Source organism: Orycteropus afer, unplaced genomic scaffold, assembly GCF_000298275.1.
Source record: "Orycteropus afer afer isolate SDZICR_OR568_19922 unplaced genomic scaffold, OryAfe1.0 scaffold00263, whole genome shotgun sequence".
In the NCBI taxonomy this organism is placed as follows: Eukaryota; Metazoa; Chordata; class Mammalia; order Tubulidentata; family Orycteropodidae; genus Orycteropus; species Orycteropus afer.
Window position 1 is genome coordinate 3,344,900 of NW_006921850.1, and position 19,725 is coordinate 3,364,624.

At 42.3% G+C, this 19,725-nt stretch overlaps 1 protein-coding gene across 1 annotated transcript in view; it reads left to right on the plus strand.

The window, feature by feature from the left end:
* ELMO1 (engulfment and cell motility 1) overlaps positions 1-19,725 on the plus strand; it is a 679,198-nt gene that overhangs the window by 596,957 nt on the left and 62,516 nt on the right. Inside the window, exon 17 of the mRNA XM_007950092.1 lies at positions 17,210-17,373. Coding sequence (XP_007948283.1) covers positions 17,210-17,373 — 164 coding nt within the window. The remainder of the gene's footprint in view (positions 1-17,209; positions 17,374-19,725) is intronic.

A 19,725-nucleotide genomic window follows, 5' to 3' on the forward strand; every position in this document is an offset into this window, starting at 1 on the left:
ATTTTCTTTGTAAGCTTTCACCCAAGTCACAATTGAAAACAAACAAACATGCTTTCAACCCCCCTGCTTGGCAAAGTGTGACTAACTTTGGTGAATGAACACTGGAAAACCAACTGTAGGATAATTATTAAAAATGTGTAACTATTTTTCCATTTTCCCCAACCCTCTTGGAGAAAGAGTTTTTCAGCCTTCTTTGTAAGGAAACCAGACCCCTTTGTTTCTGCCTCTCCCTCCACTACATGCAGTTGATCACATGTTTTGCCTGACTCACTTGACATGTTGTTTATTTAAAGCTGTGGATTAAATGCCACCCACTAATGTGATTTGTGCCAACTTTGCTTTGCTAGAGGCAGACTCTGTCAGACACTGGTGAAAAGAGCTTTCCTATTGTCCAACCAGAGCCTTCTATTAGCTAACCAGCAAATCTCACCTGATTGCTGTATTAATTTGGCTCCCTGATTGAACTGGAAGAGGGTGCTTTGGCACACAGCTGTTTGCCTCTTGATTTGTGTCCTCTTAAGGGCAGGTTGCAAAGGGAGGGCATTGATCCCAAACGTCTCATTTTTTGTCTCCTCCTTTGGATTGGCTTCCTACAGATGTTAAAGAAGGTGAGAATGATGTTTCTTCCATAGTCATTGTTCTTCAGCAAACCCAATACCAATTGATTTTAAGATGAATTGCTGCTTGAAATGTCTATTTATTTATTTATTTATTTACTGGCTATAAAGATGCCTTAGACCCTAAATTAAAATGTCTTCTTGTCTGGAGCTAGATGGCAGTTAGTGCTGTGTGTCTTCATCTTCAGAACACGAAATCACCCACCTTAGCATCTGCACTAAACTTCCAGGTCAGATGTTGTGTAGCATGTTATTGTGGGGGCAAACACGAGGGCCACAAAGCTCTCAATTCAGATTCTGATTGGATTCTTGGGCTGCTTGAAGATAGATGCCCAAGCATCTCTTTCCTCTGCCATTGCATTTGTGTTTCAGTAAAAGAGAGAGAAAAAAAGGAAATTCCAGAGCAAGGGAACGACAGGACTGAGTGGCTGGCTCCCTTTTCAGCTGCCTCTTTGCCATCTGTTTAGCTCTCAGGATAAGTCTGAAAAGTCACCTTTCATTCTCTGACTCATAATAGCCTTCTCTTGGGCTTCTGGCCCCTGTTTGGACACTGCCAGCTGCCCCCGTGTCCACTCAGGGTTGACATGCAGGCTGCATCTCTGCTCTACCAAGCATCTGAGATCACCAACCATGCCTGCTGCCCAAGGACTTGTGGGCTAATGTGGAAGGTGCTGTAGGCTTTTGCTAATGCCAGGTCCCTGCGCAGGTAAAGCAGCCGCCCACAGCACAGTGGTTGTGTCTGCCTCAGTGAAATGCAGCCCAGGGAATGTTCTGGCTCTGAGTAAGGAATGTTCTCTATGGGACCTGCTGAGCATGCTCAGAGCATCACAGTCTCCTTTCTGACTGTCCCAGGTGAGAACACTCATCCTGTCCACACCCCAGCTAGTACCTAAAGATCAAGCCTGGAGAAATTGTAGGCAGTACAAGTTGAGGATTTACTTCCTCAGGTGACATCTATACACTGAATTGGGAAGTTGGAGGGAAAGTATATGTCCTGTCTCTCTTTGGCTCGAAATTGCGGTCATCTATCCTTATGACCTTCACTAAACCTCATCATTTACACCAACAGTCCTCAACCCCATCTAGACATTAATATCACCAAGGGAGCTTCATAAAACATGACTGCTGCCCAGAACCCATTCCAAACCAAATGAATTAGAATCTCAAGGGAGGAGGCCCAGGCAAAGGTATGTTTTACATGCTGTTGTACAGTGAAAGTTGAGAACTACTGATTTTAAAAGCAGTTCCTTCCCTTTGTGAGCCTGTCAGTCATAAATTAAGCAAATGTTTCCTCAGTAAGTACTGCATAATTGCACTGTGCAGGCTCTAGAGATAAAATAGTAAATAGGAGGGACAGGGTGCATTACATGATGTGTGACTAGTGGGATGATGGGAGAATAGGGACTATCTTAGTATGCTAGGGCTACTGTAAGAAATACCACAAACTGGCTGGCTTTAAGAAACAGAAATTTATTATCTCACAGTTCTGGGAGTTAGAAGTGTGAATTCATGGCATCATCAGGACCATGCTTTCTCTGTGCACTCTAGAGGAAGATCTTCCCTGGTCTCTCCCAGCTTCCAGTAGCCCCAGGCATTTCTTGATGTTCCTTGGCTTGTAGATCTTCATGTGGCTTCTTCTTCCTATGTGTAACTCTATTTTTGTGTCTGTTCTCTCTGAGCTATAAGACATCACTCAGAAGAGTTTAGGACCTACCTTACTTTGTTCTGATCTCTTTAACTTAATTGATAATGTCTTGAAAGAAGATTCTATTTCCAAACAAAGTCACTTTCATGGGTATACGAGTTACCTTCCACATCTTTTTGGGGACACAATTTGATCCATAACAAAGAAACTAGCCCAGGCTTATGAGGAGGACAATCAGGTCAAGGAAGGTTATCAAAGACATGTAGATCTGTGCTTGAAGAATGAACAAGTATTAGGATGAGATATAAGGGAGATTTTAATTGCAGGTTGTTGGTGGTAGTTCAGTAGTAGAATTCTCACCTTCCTTGTGGGACGTCCGAGTTCTGTTCCCAGGCAGTGCACATCATGCACAGTCGTCACCCATCTGTCACTGGAGGCTTGCATGTTGTTATGATATTGAACAGATTTCAGTGGAGATTGTAGATTAAGACAAACTAGGGAGAAAGGCCTGGAGATCTACTGTGAAAAATCAGCCAATTAAAACCCTATGGTTCACAGCAGGCTGATTCCATTGTGCATGGGGTCCCCAAGAATCAGGGCCTGACTCAACAATAGCTAATAACAACATTAGTTATTGGGGAAGGAAACAGCATAAATGAAGGCACAAGAGTGAAAGTCAGGGCACTGAAAGAACTTCAGTGTGTCTAGATGGGGGATAAGAGGGTAGAGTCAAGTAAGGTGGAATCTGAGAGACAGAGGTAGAAGCCAACAGTGAGGGCCCATGTGTATCATGTTTGAAAGAAGGACTCTTCTTCACTTTAAATGTAGTACTGAGTTACTGTAGATTTTAAGCTGGTAAATGCTATGATCAGATTCACAATTTGGAAGTAAGATGGCTACAGAAAGGAGGTACTGAAGGGGGCAGAATTGAAGTCAGAAGGTAGTTGGATAAACTAGAGAAGGCAATGGGGCAGGAGTCCAGGGAGGAGCAGTGGTAATGACGTGAAGTAGAACAGATATCAAGACATAAAGTCAATGTCACACTGTTGTGATCTTCAGAGCAAAATTCCTGACATTCATGAAAACACACGTTCTCAAGCCCAAGAGGTCTTGTTATTTTCATTACTTTTACAGAGTGTTTGCCAACACTTACTGAAGACACCCTCAGAGTTGCTTCTGTCAAGGTACAGATATATAGCTCCCAGAGAACAGACCTTGGTTTATCAGCAATCTGCATTGCAGAAATCTAACTTAGGAGGTTTAAACAGTCTGCAGTGAACTATTCTTTCCCCAAGCTCTTTGGTACATATCTCAGCTATTACCATGATGCATAACAAATGCATCATTTGTTAAGTTGTGAAACATCATCCTACCAAGAAATAGTTACAGTGACTTCATTGCCAGTATCAAGCACAACTCTGGCTTTGGTTCTGAATTAGGTCATCACCCCTTCAGAAAGATGCCCACGGGAGCTCAGAACAGAGAGAGCCATTACAGACATGCAAGAATATATCTGGGAGGGACTCGTGATTACTAGATGCCAAGGTATTATACAATGTCCTTTGTGAAATGCAGAAGAGCTCTTTTGCATTTATTAATGAACAAAATGTTTGGAATGTGTCTTGAATAATTTAGGACAATGATGAAATCGAGAGGTGCCAAAGGTTGCATAGCGGCTGAGCAGGCCTCTGTGATTCCGAAACAATTTTTCTTCATTTACATGAAGCCTGACCCAGCAGAGCCCGAGAGAGCTGGGCACTTCACCAGGGGACTGCACTGATGACAGCACAGTGGGAGATATGGCAGAGGACAGCAAGGACAGGCCAAAGTATCTCACAAGGCCACTGAAACTATTCAGAGCTAAAGTTTAGAATACTGTTTTAAAAAAAGAAAGAAAAGAAAATAGCTCTCTAATCAAAATCAGTTGTGTTCCATGTGACCAAAATATGGTCTTGAACATGTTGTAAGCACCTGAAGTCATAAGAGGCCTGTGCAAACTGTTTGTATACTACAAGGGAGAGATTTTCTTTGGGTTAGGTATCATTATTGCCATGATTCAAAGAAAATATCATAATGGTAGGTGCCAGATATTGACCCTAACACTCTGCATGTTCTAATCCTGACTAAGGATGATCATGTCCACTTTATAGATGAGGAAATCAAGGTCCAGAGAAGTTAAGCAATTTTCCCATAGTAATCAGGCTAGTGCCTGATGGGGTCTAATTTTGAAATGAGCACTGTCTAACTTTTAAAGACAGGTGTTCTTCCTCTACACTAAGGTGAAACCAAACCAAACCAATTGCCTTTGAGTCGATTCTGACTCAGGTGACCCCATGTGTTACGAGTAGAATGGCTCCGTAGGGTTTTCTTGGTTGTAATCTTAATGGAAACAAATCACCATGGCACCACTGAGTGGGTTTGAGCCACCAACCTTTCAGTTAGTAGCCAAGTGCAAATTATTTGAGCCACTTAGGGACCTCTCCCTCTATGCCAGGAGTCAGCAGACTGCTGCCCTGCAGGCCAAATCCAGCCTCCTACTTGTTCTTTATAAATAGAGTTTTATTGAAACAGCCACACTCCTTTATTTATGTATTATTTGTGGTTGCTTTGATGTTACCACCACAGAGTTGAATAGTTGCAACAGAGACGATATGGTCCACAAAGCTGAAAATATTTACTGCATACAGAAGAAATTTGCTCACTGCTGCTGTGCCCCACTGCCCCCGAATACATACAGAAAACTCACATGCCACTCTTTGGGCTCAGAGAGCACCTTTACTTTTTCTCTCCTTCTTTTAATACACTTGACTCCACTCACCAAATTCTCTCTTTTGAATGGACTGGTTTACGTAGTCTACTCTCCAACTCTGGTAAACCTACAAAATAAAACCATCTGGAGTTTTCCGAAGCTGCTCTGATTAGGTGGCACAAACAGTTTGTGCTCAACTGCTAATCGAAAGGTTGGTGGTCTGAACCCACCAGTTGGCACCTGGTGATCCACTTCCAAAAAGATTACAGCCACGACACATGTATGCATATATAAATGTAGCTGTATGTATATGTATTTACATGTATGTGTGGGCATGCATGTGTGTTCATTTATATAATAAACCACATGGGGGCACAGTCATAAATATACTTAGATATAACCAAACATCTTGAGGGATTGGTATTCTGTGTTTGAAGACTTAGGACCATAGTCTTATGGGACAACTTGGTCTATTGGCATAATGTAGTTCATAAAGTTTATGTTCTACATCCTAGTTTGGTGAACAGTGTCTGAGATCTTAAAAGCTTGCAAGAAGCCATCTAAGATCCAATTATCTGTCATTTCTCCTCTGCACAAAAAAGGAAGAAGGAAGCCAAAAACTCAGAGAAGAAACTAGTCTCTAGAACTAACAGTCTACAGAAACCATGGCCTCATCTACCATGAGACCAGAAGAACTAGTTGGTATCTGACTATGCTGCTTTGATCGGGGCCAGTTGATGGATCAGATAGAATGGGAGAAAAACGTGTAATAGGACTCAAATTCTTAAAAAAATGTAGGCTTACTGGATCAGTTGAGACTAGAGGACTCCCCAGGAATATTGCCCTGAGATACTCTTTAAACCCTGAATTGAACCTATCCCAACATCACCTTTTAGCTAAATAATAGGCTCATTAAATAAATGATGATACCCATGAATACTGTGCACCTTTTAAAAATCATGTATACGAGATCAAATGGTCAACAATTACTTTAAAGCAAAAATGAAAGACTCCGGTGACAAGGAAACCAGGTTATTGGAGGTGAAATATCCATGGAGGAATGAGTGAGAATATTAGCACATTGTAAAAAATGTAATCAATGTCACAGAACAATTAATTGTGTAGTAAATGTTAAATCAGATCCTAATTTTCTGTGTAAACTTTCACCAGAACACAATAAAATATTATTTGGGGAAAAAAAAAAAAAGATTATAGCCATGAAAACCATAGTGGGGAGCAGTTTTACTCTGTAACACACAGAGGTGCATGAGCCTGAATCAGCTCAATGGCAGTAGGTTCGTTTTTTGTTTGTTTGCTTTTTTTTTTTTTAACATAGAAAAATTCTCCAGCCTTCTCTCTAAGGTCAATAATGTAGTTGCCGAGTAAGTCACTCATTTTTACCCTAAATTCCTATACCTTTTTTAGGGCAAGGCCATTTCTCCATATTCTAAACACAGAATGTAGCCCTTCAATGTGACCCCAGCCTCTAGGACATTATCCTGCTTACATTTGACTTTCTGGGTGTTCCTTCCCCCATAATCCTGTCTGGGCAGAATCCCTCTGATGTTTTGACTGTCGTAAGCCTTCAGTCATTTTGTTTTGTATAAGGAACATTTCTGGGAAGAAAAGTGGTCTCATCATGAGGCCCAGGAATGAAAACTCTCCCATATGAATCTTTTTTAAGCTAGACTGTGTGAGCTTGTCTTCCTTGACTTAGCCCTTTTCATTATGAAGATAAATCAATTTAACAGGGCAATCACTGATAGGGGGTAAATTGTACTTAGCGTGCACTGTTGTGGCTTCTTCTGAAATCCTTTGCTTGGCTGCAGCCTTGGAAGAAAGCCAGAAGAGCCCTCTGGAACACTAAGACACCACCTCAAAAACACAGACATCCTTTAGCTTTGTAACCATAAAATCACACCACCAAGCCACAGTACTATAATTTTGTTAAGGATTTATTTGTTGGTGGTGAATTCTATAGTTAAAAGAGGAAGCCTTAGAATCTTTGGTAGGTACATATTAATTGCTACGAAAGTATGAAAGATATTGTGTTAAGCACTATGAACCTTAATACAGTACTTGACCTCCAGGGACTTATAATCTAGTTGGTGTGAAAGATACACAAATAACTTACTTAATTGCCCCATTAGTGATATGACGAGAGTGGCTACAGGGAGCAGATGCCAAACTAAAGGCTCAGAAGTGGTGCTGTATGTTTGGTGGGATCAGGGGCTCTCAAACCCTAGTATCAGAATGACCTGGTAGGAGGGGGCTATTAGAGCACTGAGTACAGGGGCCAGACCCAGAGTTACTGATTCAGTAGGTCTGGGGTGGAGCCTGAAAAGCTGCATTTTGGGGATTCAGATGGGTCTGGGTATAGCTTGTCAAGGATATTATTATAGGAAAAACCTCTGACATGAGTAATTTCATTCTGAGTATTCTGGGAGGAGAAAGGAATTCGCATTTGTTAAGTGTCTGCTATGTTCCGTTCAGTATATCAGGTTCTTGCATGCAATGTATTGTTTAGATTTCACAGCAGCCGTGCAAATTTGGTATTATTACAGTGAAAAAACTAAGGCTCAGGAAGGACAGCTCAAGTCTGTTAAATACCCGTTAAGGAGCTTGGGTGGCATAGAGGGAAAGCATTTGGTTGCTAACCAAGTAGACGGTGGTTCAAACCCACCAGCTGCTCTGTAGGAGGCAGATGAGACAATCTAATTCTGTAAACATTTACAGCCTTGGAAACCCAATTGAGTTAGAATCGACTCAATAGCAGTGGATTTGGTTTGGTTTATGTACCATGAAGGGTGTTATCCAATTTATAATTTCTGGTGCATTCTAAGTCACTAGTACTCTGGTTGGCAGATGATGAAAATGTGTCTCAGAGGGTTGGAGTACCTTGAGGAAGGTCACAGATCCAAGAAACGTACAACCTAGATTCAAAACTGGGATGTGTTGGACTCTGACGGCTGGGAATCCACACAGAAATCAGTACCTGTCCATTCTCTGATGAAAGGTTACTCCTGTAGATTCCTAAGCATGTTTTCTTTAATGCTTGAGGCATTCACTACTCACTCCCTGCCTTTGCTCTTACTGGTCTCTCTGCCTGGAATTCCTTTTCCTCCCTTCTTCATCTAAGTAACTCTCATTCATCTTTCAAGGCTCAGCACAAATTTTGTCTCAACCATGAAAATTTCTCTGACGTTCCCTTCTAACCCCAGTCTTCATATATGTGTCTCAGTGTACTTTATATTATTGGGTTCTGTCATGTACCCAAATATCTTCTGATGGCTTTGCTGAGTTACAGGAAAAAAAAATCCAAATTGTTCATCTGTGCCATCAACTCTGTGGCCCCTGCCTGCCTTTCAATCCCACCTTGCTTTCTCCCACAATGCTTTCCTTCCTCTGAGCCTTTGTTCTTGCTGTGTCTTCCGTCAACAGTGACCCTCCCTTGCACTTCATTGTGTCCAGATCTGGCCTCTCCTCCAGCCCCAGTCCAACTCCTTCTGAGTCCTAGGCCAGCTGACCCTCAAGAAGGGCTCAGCAAATACTTGTGAAATCAATGTCTTGCCCCTTGCTCCCCCAGAGTAAGGCAGGTATGTAGGTGTGTGTCTTAGCCACTTTCCCAGACCTTGATTTCATTCAGTACAAAGTCTTGAATAGCTAACAGTGTTTTGCCAAAAAAAAAAAAAACAGCTGCCATAGGGTCAATTCCAGCTAATGATGACCACATGTGTGTCAGAATAGAACTGTGAACCATAGGGTTTTCAGTGGTGATCTCCAGGTCTGTCTTCCAAGATGCCTCAGGATGGACTCCAAGTGCCAATCTCAGTTAACAACTGAGAATATTTGCTATTTGTATCACCCAGGGACTCCAGCATGGAAAAGGTGCTCAATAAATATTTGTTGAATGAATGATACAGGATAAAGGTGGTATATCTATGTTAATAGCTTCCAGGCATACACAGAATATGGGTATAAAGCCAATTTCAGAAAAGTGATTTTACTAGGAGCCCACAGAGGACCAGTGGATCTTGGAATGAAATATAGAAGTGCATTTCCATTGAGCAACAATGAAACCAGGAGTACAGTAGACTGCTTGACCAGCACACGATCCCATCCAGAGATCACAAGCGCTTACAACCTTAACCCAGTCTTCCAAAGAACCAAAAGCTTATCTCCAGTTGATGTACAGGTGTCCTATGTGGCAAGAACTACATCTTCCACATCTTTTGTGAAGTGTAACATTATTACAGAGAATGATGTGCTTAGAGAACTCCAGAAACACATCAGTAGGCACCTTTCAGACAGTGCTTGAAGATTCGGTCAATGCCAACAGTGAATGCAGATCTTAAGAGCATGTTTTCTTTGATGTCTGTGGCAAAGTACATGCTGTAACTAAGAAATTTTAACTCCATTGACTCGTTGATGCCTCTGTAACACTGAATTTTTTCAAACAAATGGAAAAAGGTCTGACATTTTCCAGAAAGTACAGAATTAAGGATGGTGGTTGTGACTGTCCTGATTTAGACTACACACATGGAACATTAACAGAGACTTCAAGCCATTAATTGTAACCCTTATTGAGCTACTTTGCAAAGGTACAGAGGAATGTTTGATTTATGTAACTGGCTTGTCTTCTTAAAAAATCAATGGCATCTTTTCCTGTGGTTATTATCTTTGGTACACAGATAAGAAAAAGCGTTGTTGTTGTTATGTGCCATCGAGTCGGCCCCGACTCATAGCGACCCCTCCTTGGGTTTCGAAGGCAGTATCACTACAGAAGTAGGATTGCCCAACCTTCCTTCCGAGGAGTGGCTGGTGGGTACTGAAGAAATTCTTGGGTCCAGTATCAAGCAAAACTATGAAGCAGGTAAGGCCGGCCAGCCTTTGACTCTGCCAGCCTCTGGTCTAAGCTTTAGGCTTACTGCTCCTATCCCTACCCCTGGGGTTAGGTGCCCTCATAGTCTCTGCTCCCTTCTCTTTATCAACCTACTCTTAGGAAATGTTCTATACTTTCTTCAAACTGAAATATAAGTGATTTGAGGGAGTTTAAAGGATTATTCCACTTACAGATTCTTGCATTTAGCAAAGATAAATCTTAAACTACAGGAATGAGACTGCAGCAGTGGATTTTAAGCATAACATATAAGTTATGTTACTGCACTAAAGATTAACTCTATTTCCTTGTGAAGGTACAACCATGAGTATACCAATGAAGGTGATTTTTTTAGAAGTAGCTTTGGGCTTTCTATCTAGCTTCCATGTCCTGCTTCCCCTCCTACCCTGGCAACCTCAACCCCACAAACTGGTACCCCCATATGGTGTAGTGAGTTGCGTGATACGGTTTTTCTAGCCATAGTCTTTGTAACTCCCACCGGATTACTGGGTGGGACCATGCAAATATGTGTAAACTTTGCTGGGCAGCTGGTTGTAGTTATTTGCTATAATAAGGCTGGTAATTAACTCCATGGTGGAATTTTCTGTGGCAACTGAGTAGCTGCTTTTAATCCTGATTGTTAAAGTCAACCACCTGGGGTATTTCTGTTGGCGCAGAACAAAGTAATCTTCTGGGAAAGTTTGCTCTCTCTCAGGTGTGTAGAACTCTGATGTTGGCATTGGTTAGTTTTTCCACTCTGCCAGGCTTAATATGAGTCCTTCTAGAGGCAGAGGGTGAATCTCACTGCCAGCTGAGAGAGACGCCTGGCTGAGAGACAGCAGCAATGGAACGAAGAGGCATAGGACAGTGCAGCAGGCTTACTTGGACCACAGAGGCAGAGGCCAGGCTGAGAGCCAAGGGCCAGAGGAGTGTGTTTAAATGCACAGCAGAGAGGAGACTGCCCTGATCAAAGAACTATATCCTGAGTGCATTCCTGAACTTGAATTGTACCCTGTTGCTTTCCTAATAAATCCCATAATCTGTGCAGCCACTGCAGCATATTATCAAACCCAGAAAAGAGGGTGGTGGGTGCCATGGGAGGTTCGGTTGGTGTCAAAGTTGATAAAAGGGCTGGAGGATGACAGCGTGTCTGGCCTCAGAGGAACAGGCCTTGGGCTGCTGATGGTGATTTTCTCTTCCTCTTGTATAGTTTGAGGAGGTCAAAAGATGCTGCCTCCATGCCCCTTTAGCACCCCTCTTGGACACAAGTATATGTATTTTGGGGACATTCAGTGGCAAGTGACAAAAATTTCATTCAAATCACCTTAATTTTAAAAAGGGTCATGGCTGCAGAGCCAATTATTGTAATTGCTGTCAATAAGTTTTATACCTGTAAAAAGCTGAACTGCAAAAGTTATGTGATAGACATATTTACAACAACAACAAAAAGAGAGTAGCTACTGAGGCTGCTTATGTACAAGCAAAAGCCTCATGAGATTTGGTTCCTTAGTATAGAGGTTTACAGTCATGGTTCCATGGGACATCCCAGTTAATTGGCCTAATAATGTGTTTAGTGCTTCTGTTCTCCCTCCTAGTTTGTTGCATAGTGTCTGGGGTCTTAAAATCTTACAAGCGGCCATTCAAGACATGGCATTTGCTAGCTATTCATTCACCTGGAGCAACAGAGGAAAGGAGAGTTAGGAATAAGATAAGGACATGGAGGCTTATTGCCTCCATGAACAACTGCCTCCTTTCCCATGACACTGGAAGAGCTGTGTGATGCCTTACTACTTGTTACTGAACATTTTTATCAAAGATTCCATGGAAGAATCCAGACCAAAAGAGGGAAAATACAGAACAGAATTTTAAGTTCTTATGGAGTACAGACTATCTGGAGGCCTGAGGGCTGGATGAATCCCTGAAACAACTGCCCTGAGATCTTTAAAACTTAAAAATTATCTCCTGAAATCTACTTAAAACCAAACAATAGTAAAATATGTCTTCCTTGAGCATTATGCTCTGTTAAGAATTAGCTATTTGGGATCAAAAGGAGCTCTGGTGGTGCAATGGTTAAGATATTCAGCTGCTGACCAAAAGGCTGGCAGTTCAAACCCACCAGCCACTCCTCAGGAGAAAAATTAGGCAATCTGCTTACATAAAGATTTACAGCTTTGGAAATCCTATGGGGCAGTTCTACTTTGTCCTGTAGGGTCACTATGAGTCAGAATTGACTTGATGCCAATGAGTTTGGTTTGGGTATTTGTTCTGGTTACTTAGTGCTGCTCTGACAAGAATATACCACAAATGGAATGGCTGGAACAACTAGGAGTTTAGTCTTACAATTTGGAGGGTTTAAGTCCATGTTCAAAGTGCCAGGCTCTATGGGTTGCATCAAAGCCCCTCGACCTTGGGCTTCAGCTCTGCCTCTTGCTCCCGACCCACTGAAGCTAGAGGCATCTCTTCACTCAGGCAGCTACTGGCTGCTGAAGCTAACAAGCCCAAGGTTGACAAATAAAATGGCACAATCCTGATATTATCAAACCATATGGCAGGCCATTAATTCAAGTCCATTGAAAGCCCAAGGTTGGCAGTGCGTGGCAGACTGCTGAACAGCAATACATTCAGGCTACATGCAGGGTTCAAGCGTGCCATAAGCTGGAGACCATTCCCAAAGCTGTTTCTTATATACTAGAAGCAGACCGCATACCCAAAGTAGCTACTCAGCTGCTCACAGTAGATTCTACCATGAAGTTGATTACCAGTCTCATCATGGGGAATACTATATCCAGCTGCCCAGCCACTCAACCAGGCCCAGCCAAGTTGACACACAAACTTAACCACCACATTATTTTTCTTAAAAATTGGGATGGACTTGATGGCACACAGTAACAAACAGCAACAATTGCTATATCTCTGCCTCTTTCACATGTCCTACCTCCCATCACAAGTCAAATAATGTTGGGAAACAATAATTGTCCCCTTACTTCAACTAATATGTCTAAGTGGGAAATGGGGTAGCTCTTGCAGTGCCCTGACATATTGTAATTCAGCTTTGACTAAATCTAACCACATAATGTAAGATGGTCACAGTTTCAAAATTTGTCAAGCATCTCAAATTTAGCATTTTGTCTAAGAGAAAAAGAAGCAGACGAAGTGGAAAGTCAACTGGAAATTTTCCTTTATGTCATTATGCTAGGAGCATATAAAGATGCTTACATAATTGGTTCTAACTCAGATAAAGCCAGGTTCAAAGTAGCTAATGTGTGGTGGTGTTCATGTTACTCATCTATTTCCACACCATCAAATACCCACTCTTCCTTCAAAGCACATATGAAATGTCTTCTCTAAAATATCTCCCCACCTGCCAACAAAGTCTGTAAGTCTGTCTTCTCTATCAATTTCATACTTCTGCTGTAATGACCTCTGGCTGTAGTTATCTCTCTAGAGACCATTAGTTCCAAGAAGGCAAGGAATCATTTTACTCATCTTTGAATTCCTAGTTCCCAGCATATTGCAGACACTTGGTGGTTCCCAGTACATTTGTTGTATTGACTTCATAAGTAACATTTTCCAGGCAAATATTTGCTAATGGCTCCTATCAATATAGCCTGACTTATGGTAAACTAATAATGAGTTAAGGAGCTCTGGTGGCATAGTGCCTAAGGCACTTGACTGTTAACCAGAAGGCAATCTACTTCCGTAGTGATGCTGCCTCGGAAACCCAAGGAGGGGTCGCTATGAGTCGGGTCTGACTCCACGGCACATAACAACAACAACAACGATAATGAATTAGATTGCGAGGAGCAGCCCAGCCATGGCCTTAGAAACTCCCATGAATCTGAGGTCTAGCATACATTTGCCAGCAATCATTCCTTCACAGGGCAGATGGGGTGGGCAGGTCCTCTGAGGACAGTGGATAAGGCAGAGATCCATGTGTGAGTAGAGTAGATCTGTCTGCCCCTGTTTTCTTCTGAGATTTCCTAGGATTCCCACCATTAGCCTGTGTTATTGTGTGTGTGTGTTTGTATGGGTTTGTGAGATAAAATATCACCTTTCAGAAAACCCCTATGAAGATGCAAATATGTCACCTAATAGTGAGTGTTCTTGCTGTGGACTTGGATTCCTAAAACGCAGAAGCATGTAAGAAAAAAGAGTCTTGCTCCCAGTTGAAAGTAGATGGATTTGTTTTTCTTCCAGCCACCTATTGGTCATCTTAGCCTCTGATCAGCCATTTTCATTTGGTAAAGGGAAATGTGGTTGATGGGAGACCCCTGGGCATACAGTTGATGCAGAGTATGGTACACTGCAAGGGATGGATGTACTGACAGCTAAAGAATGAGGATACCTACTCCCCCAAGTCAGAGCATCAGGGTCCCTGATGGGCACTCCCTGAGACCTGATGGGCACTTCTCAGCTTTCTCTGAAAGCCAACTGGTTTGGCTGCCTAGGAAGATTCACTTTCCACCCATTCTCCTTCCTCTGAATGTCCTCTGGACCTCAGAAGATCCTGACTAGGCCCTGATATGGATAGGACAGCTGCCCAGAAAGATACACACTTGGAGAAAGAAACCTAAGCACGTTTCTCAGCAGTCTGCACCCCCAAAGAGGGGCAGTGCTATTGAACAGAGCTCTGCAAGTGCAAGAAGATGTCAAGTGGAGGATGTTTCAGATTCCTGATATTTATTGAGGCTGTGAAATGTTTCCCATTACCTAGCAATCAGACAGATTCCAAAGTCTGTGTCTGCTAGTCTTTCCCATGCTGTAAAATTTTTATGTCTATTACAATAATGTTTCATAACAATGGCATCTTAGTGAGATTAGTCAGTGACAATTATTGAGTACCTAGTAGGTAGGAATTATTGAATGAACAAATGAATAGAAGCCATATGGCGAATATTGGGATTGCAGTCATAATAATAAAGGATCAGCGGTACCCTAGGCCTATACAGCGTCAGGTCTATGCTGGATCCTTTTTACTGGGCTATTGAGTGTTTTAGGGTTATTCAGCATGAAATAGAAATAAACACACACACACACACACACACACACAGGGAGAGATTTACTTAAAGGAATTGGCCTCAGGTGATTGAAGAGAAAGGCTGGAAATACCTCTTGAGTCACATAATTGGAGGGTCATTTGAACTGGAGAATCCCACAGGCTTACATCCCAAGATATATAGGTCAGGTGACAAGAAGAGTGCAGAGTGAAAAATGATGAAAGAGTTCTACCCAAATGTCTATTTATAGTCTGGAGGCAGAACATACTATAGGGAAACTACCTTTTCAACTGGTCAATTGATTACATTTCATTAAGTTACATTATGGAAGGTGATTATATTACATTGCATTGGACTATATTATGGAAGATAGTCTGCTCTACCCAAGGCCAGGTGTTTTAATCACATGTATCTACTTCATAACATCAAGTAGACTAGTGTTTGGTCAAACTACTGGGGATTATAACTTAATCCAAGTTGACACATAAAATCAAGCATCATAATGAGTGTCTTAGAACTCAAGTAGGTATACATGACCTTGGACAAGTCATCAGTCCTTTCTCTGTCTTAGTTTCATTATCTGTAAAAGAGTAGTAATAACCCTTACTCTACTCTGTTGAAAGGTGAATTAAATTAGATGATTAACAACAAAGTGGAATCCAGCATACAATAGAGGCACATATGTGGTTTTGTTTTGTTTTTAAGTTATCAGATGACAGCACGAATGGTGGCATAGGAGGCAGTATAGTAGATTGTTTAAAATTTGGGGTTCAAATCCCCGCTCTGCTATGTTCCAACAGATGTATGACTTGGAACATGTTACATAATATTTCACAGACTTTTTGCTCATTTGTAAAGTGGAGATAGGGATAATATCTACTTCAAAGGTTTGAATGGATAAAGAGAGAACATATAGCATAGTGCCTAAAGCACTTGACTGCTAACTAGAAGCCTGGCGGTTCAAACCCACTAGCCACTCCTCGGAAGGAAGATGGGGCAGTCTACTTCCATAGTGATACTGCCTTGAAAACCCAAGGAGGTGTCGCTATGAGTCGGGTCTGACTCAACAGCACATAACAACAACAACAATATGTAAAACATCTGGCACATTAGTTTAAAAAAAAAAAAAGTGCCATTGAGTCAGGTCTAACTCATAATGACCCTAGAGGAGAGACTAGAACTGCCCAATAGGGTTTCCCAGGCAGAAATCTTTACAGAAGCAGACTGCCACATCTTTCTCCCACAGAAGGGCTGGTGGATTCAAACTTTTGACCTTTTGAGTAACAGCTAAGCACTTTAACCACTATAATACCTGGGCTTCTTTTGGTGTGTACTGTTGTTGTTGTTATTTGCCATCGAGTCAGCCCCGACTCATAGCGACCCCTCCTTGGGTTTCCGAGGCAGTATCACTACACGGAAGTAGGATTGCCCAACCTTCCTTCCAAGGAGTGGCTGGTGGGTTTGAACCGCCAGCCTTCTGGTTAGCAGTCAAGTGCCTTAGGCACTATGCTACCAGAGCTCCTAGGTACCTTAAAAACAGAAACAACTGTTGCTCCTATCTGTAATAGAAGGTGAAAATAGAAGTAACAAAATTACAGCTAGCCCTTTGGATGCCCCTGTGCTCTGTGCTCTCTGATCTTTTCTTGCTCTGTATTTTCTGATGAAAATCAGAAGAAAAAAAAAGTAGTAGTAGTAGTAATGGTTAATTGTCTTCTTCTGGGCTTGACCTGTCTTCTTTTTTCTTGAAGCATCCCATGGAATATATCAGTATTCATTTATTAAACCTCCTTTAAAAAAACACCTTCCTCAAAGAGACAATACTGCATAAACATTTCTGAATGTATAATTTGTATGAACTTACTGGACCTAACTCCATGGGAAAAGTAGTTTGGTAGAAGCATGTGTGGGTATCTGTTCACAGTCATTTCAACTGGTGCCAACCCAGCTTCCGCAGTTAATTGTCTCAGTGATTTTTTTTCCTAATAAAAATAATTAATATGTAGGCTTCTAGCTGTCCCTTGGCCTTCTTTCATTCCTGACTCTTGAGTTTGCACTGTTTACAGTGTTGCTTCAGCAGCAGCCACATACTGTATCCAACAAATGGAGCACACCTCTAACACACCCCAATTCCAAGTCCGTCAATCCATTTCTCTCCCTGTGGTTCCAATTGCACAGGAGAAGAATGGAAGTTTACTCTTTAGAAGAGCATGCTCAAGGTTTAGCCTGAGAGTGTCCAGGTAGGGCACCATTCACATTGGAAAGTCTTTTCTGAATGGCCATCGTCAGCCTCACAAAAACTGATGGTCTTCCTTCCATCTACAGGTAATGCAGGTGGTGAAGGAGCAGGTTATGAGAGCTCTTACAACCAAGCCTAGCTCCCTAGACCAGTTCAAGTGCAAACTGCAGAATCTGAGCTACACTGAGATCCTGAAGATCCGCCAGTCTGAGAGGATGAACCAGGAAGACTTCCAGTCTCGCCCAATTTTGTAAGTTACCTCTGTCTTCTATCTCCCCAAAGGCTCCAACCCACACTCCTAGAGGGAAAATTGATCATATAGCTGGTGTATGTGGCAACAAAAGACATTGCAGAAGTTCTAAATTCATGTGAGAGAGCCTATACAGCTTCTTGGGGAAGGGCTGGGCAGAGGTGAGTTGGCACATTCTGGGCCAAAAACCAGTGTGTTAATGGGAGGTAGGGGTAGGTGCTAACAGAATGAATCTAAAACAGAAAATAACCCAGTTACTGCCAATCACTCATAGGGAGCTATGGCTAAAAAATATCTGTGGTAGTTATGTTTGTGTGTCAACTTGGCTGGGCCTGGTTGAGTGGCTGGGCAGCTGGTGGTAGTTATTCCCCATGATTACACTGGCAATCAACTCCATGTTGGGATCTACCACAAGCAGCTGAATAGCTGCTTTGGGATGTGGTCTGCTTCCTGAGAAGCCTTGGGGATAGTCTCTAGCTTATGGCACGCTCGGACCCTGCATGTAGCCATGTCGTTGTTCAGCAGCCTGCCATGCTCTGCCAACTTTGGGACTTACGATGGACTTGAATTAATGGCCTGCCATGTGGTTTGGTAACATCAGGACTGTGCCATTTTATTTGTCAACCTTGGGCTTGTTAGCCTCAGCAGCCAGTAGCTGTCTGAGTGAAGAGATGCCTCTAGCTTCATTGGGCTGAGAATAAGAGGCAAAGCTGAAGCCCAAGGTGGAGGGGCTTTCACCCAGTCCCTAGGGCCTGGCACTTTAAACTCGGACTTAAAGACTCCAAATTGTAAGAAGAAACTCCTGTTTGTTAAGGCCATCCCATTTGTGGTATATTATCGTCAGAGCAGCACTAGTTAACCAAAGCAATATTGGGTTTTTCTACAATTTGGAATTTTTTTTTGTGGGGGTGGGAGGAGGACCTGTAAAACTATTTTCTATGTGAGTGTCCTTTAAGGACAAGATGCTCTAATGTAGCCAGAACGAGACCCACTAATAATTAAAGCAAACTAAACGTGTTCTAGTAGGCACATAAATGCTAGTGAGTGGGAGGGTGGAGCACTTGAGAGCAAGGAGACCTGCCTTCTTCCAGCCCACTGGCTCTGATTGGCAGTAGAGGATCTTATATGGCCCCCTTGACTGTAAACCTCCAGGCCTATAGTAGGGAGCTATCAGGCTCCTTTTTATAGCATGTTTTCCCCCACCCCCAATCAGATACCACTTACAATATTTGGCTAGTTTCATGTCTCTCCATCTTTAACATGTTGTGAACCTCAATCATGAGAGCTGTTTTGTCTTCTTCATCCTCTCTTAGAACTGGCCTATTTATCTTCCCAGGCCCTTTTCTAAGAGCAAAGTCAGTTTTGTTACCCAGATATTTTATAGGGAGGGAAATGAGGAAATGTGGAGGTCAGGAAAGTGTTTGACATCTCTTCTTATTCTACTCTTAGAAGATAGGGCACAGCCTTGTCTGAACTTTTATACAAAGCAGACTGGGAATATAGATGTGACCTGAAGCCCATCTTAAGCCTCCTTCTCAGAATCGTTCTCTTTCTACTCCTCTCTCTGATTCTTGCTCTTATATACTTTACATTTTTAATGCTTAGCAGTTTGCCAAGCACATCCTCATGCTATTTCATGTCCTCACATCCCTATGGGATTGTCAGGCCTCATACCCATCAAAGAGGTAAAGGAATTTGCTATCAAGTGGAGTAGTTAATACTTGAATTTGGCTCTGCTGGTCCATCAGCTGATGCTTTGACCACCCCACCAGAGCTCTTTGCTGTGCTCAGGACTGAGGGATGGTTAAAAAATGCACAAGTCTGAAAAAACAATAGCCAAGATCCAGCACTTACCACGCATATGTGTTTAAATCTTAAGAAGCACCATTAGAGATGGAGGAACAGAACTGCAGATTTTAATCAGGATGAAATTAGTCAGCAGGGGAGGAAAATGCTTTCTAAGTATCTTGGCTTACGTCACCGTAAGATCTCAGTCAGAACTGCACTGCGCACCAAAGGCACCACTGGGGCTTTGCATTGTTCCTCAGCCAGAGGAAGGAAACAGCCAGAAATCTGAGCAGAAGATGCTTTGGATAAGTTACCTGGCTCCTTTCAAATGCCATGTCTCACCTGTAAGGAGGATCAGCAATGTGTCACCCCACCCCAGGGCCTATACTATTGAAACATTGAATTTCATATAATCTATCTCAGCAATATGTCAACCCAAGGAGACTACATTATGCTTTTGAGAACAATTCTTAAAACGAGAAAGGAAACATGAAGAACCACTTCAGTGAAGTCCAAGGGATTCCAAATTAATATTTTTGTGTGTAACTCCCCATTCCCTTCTCC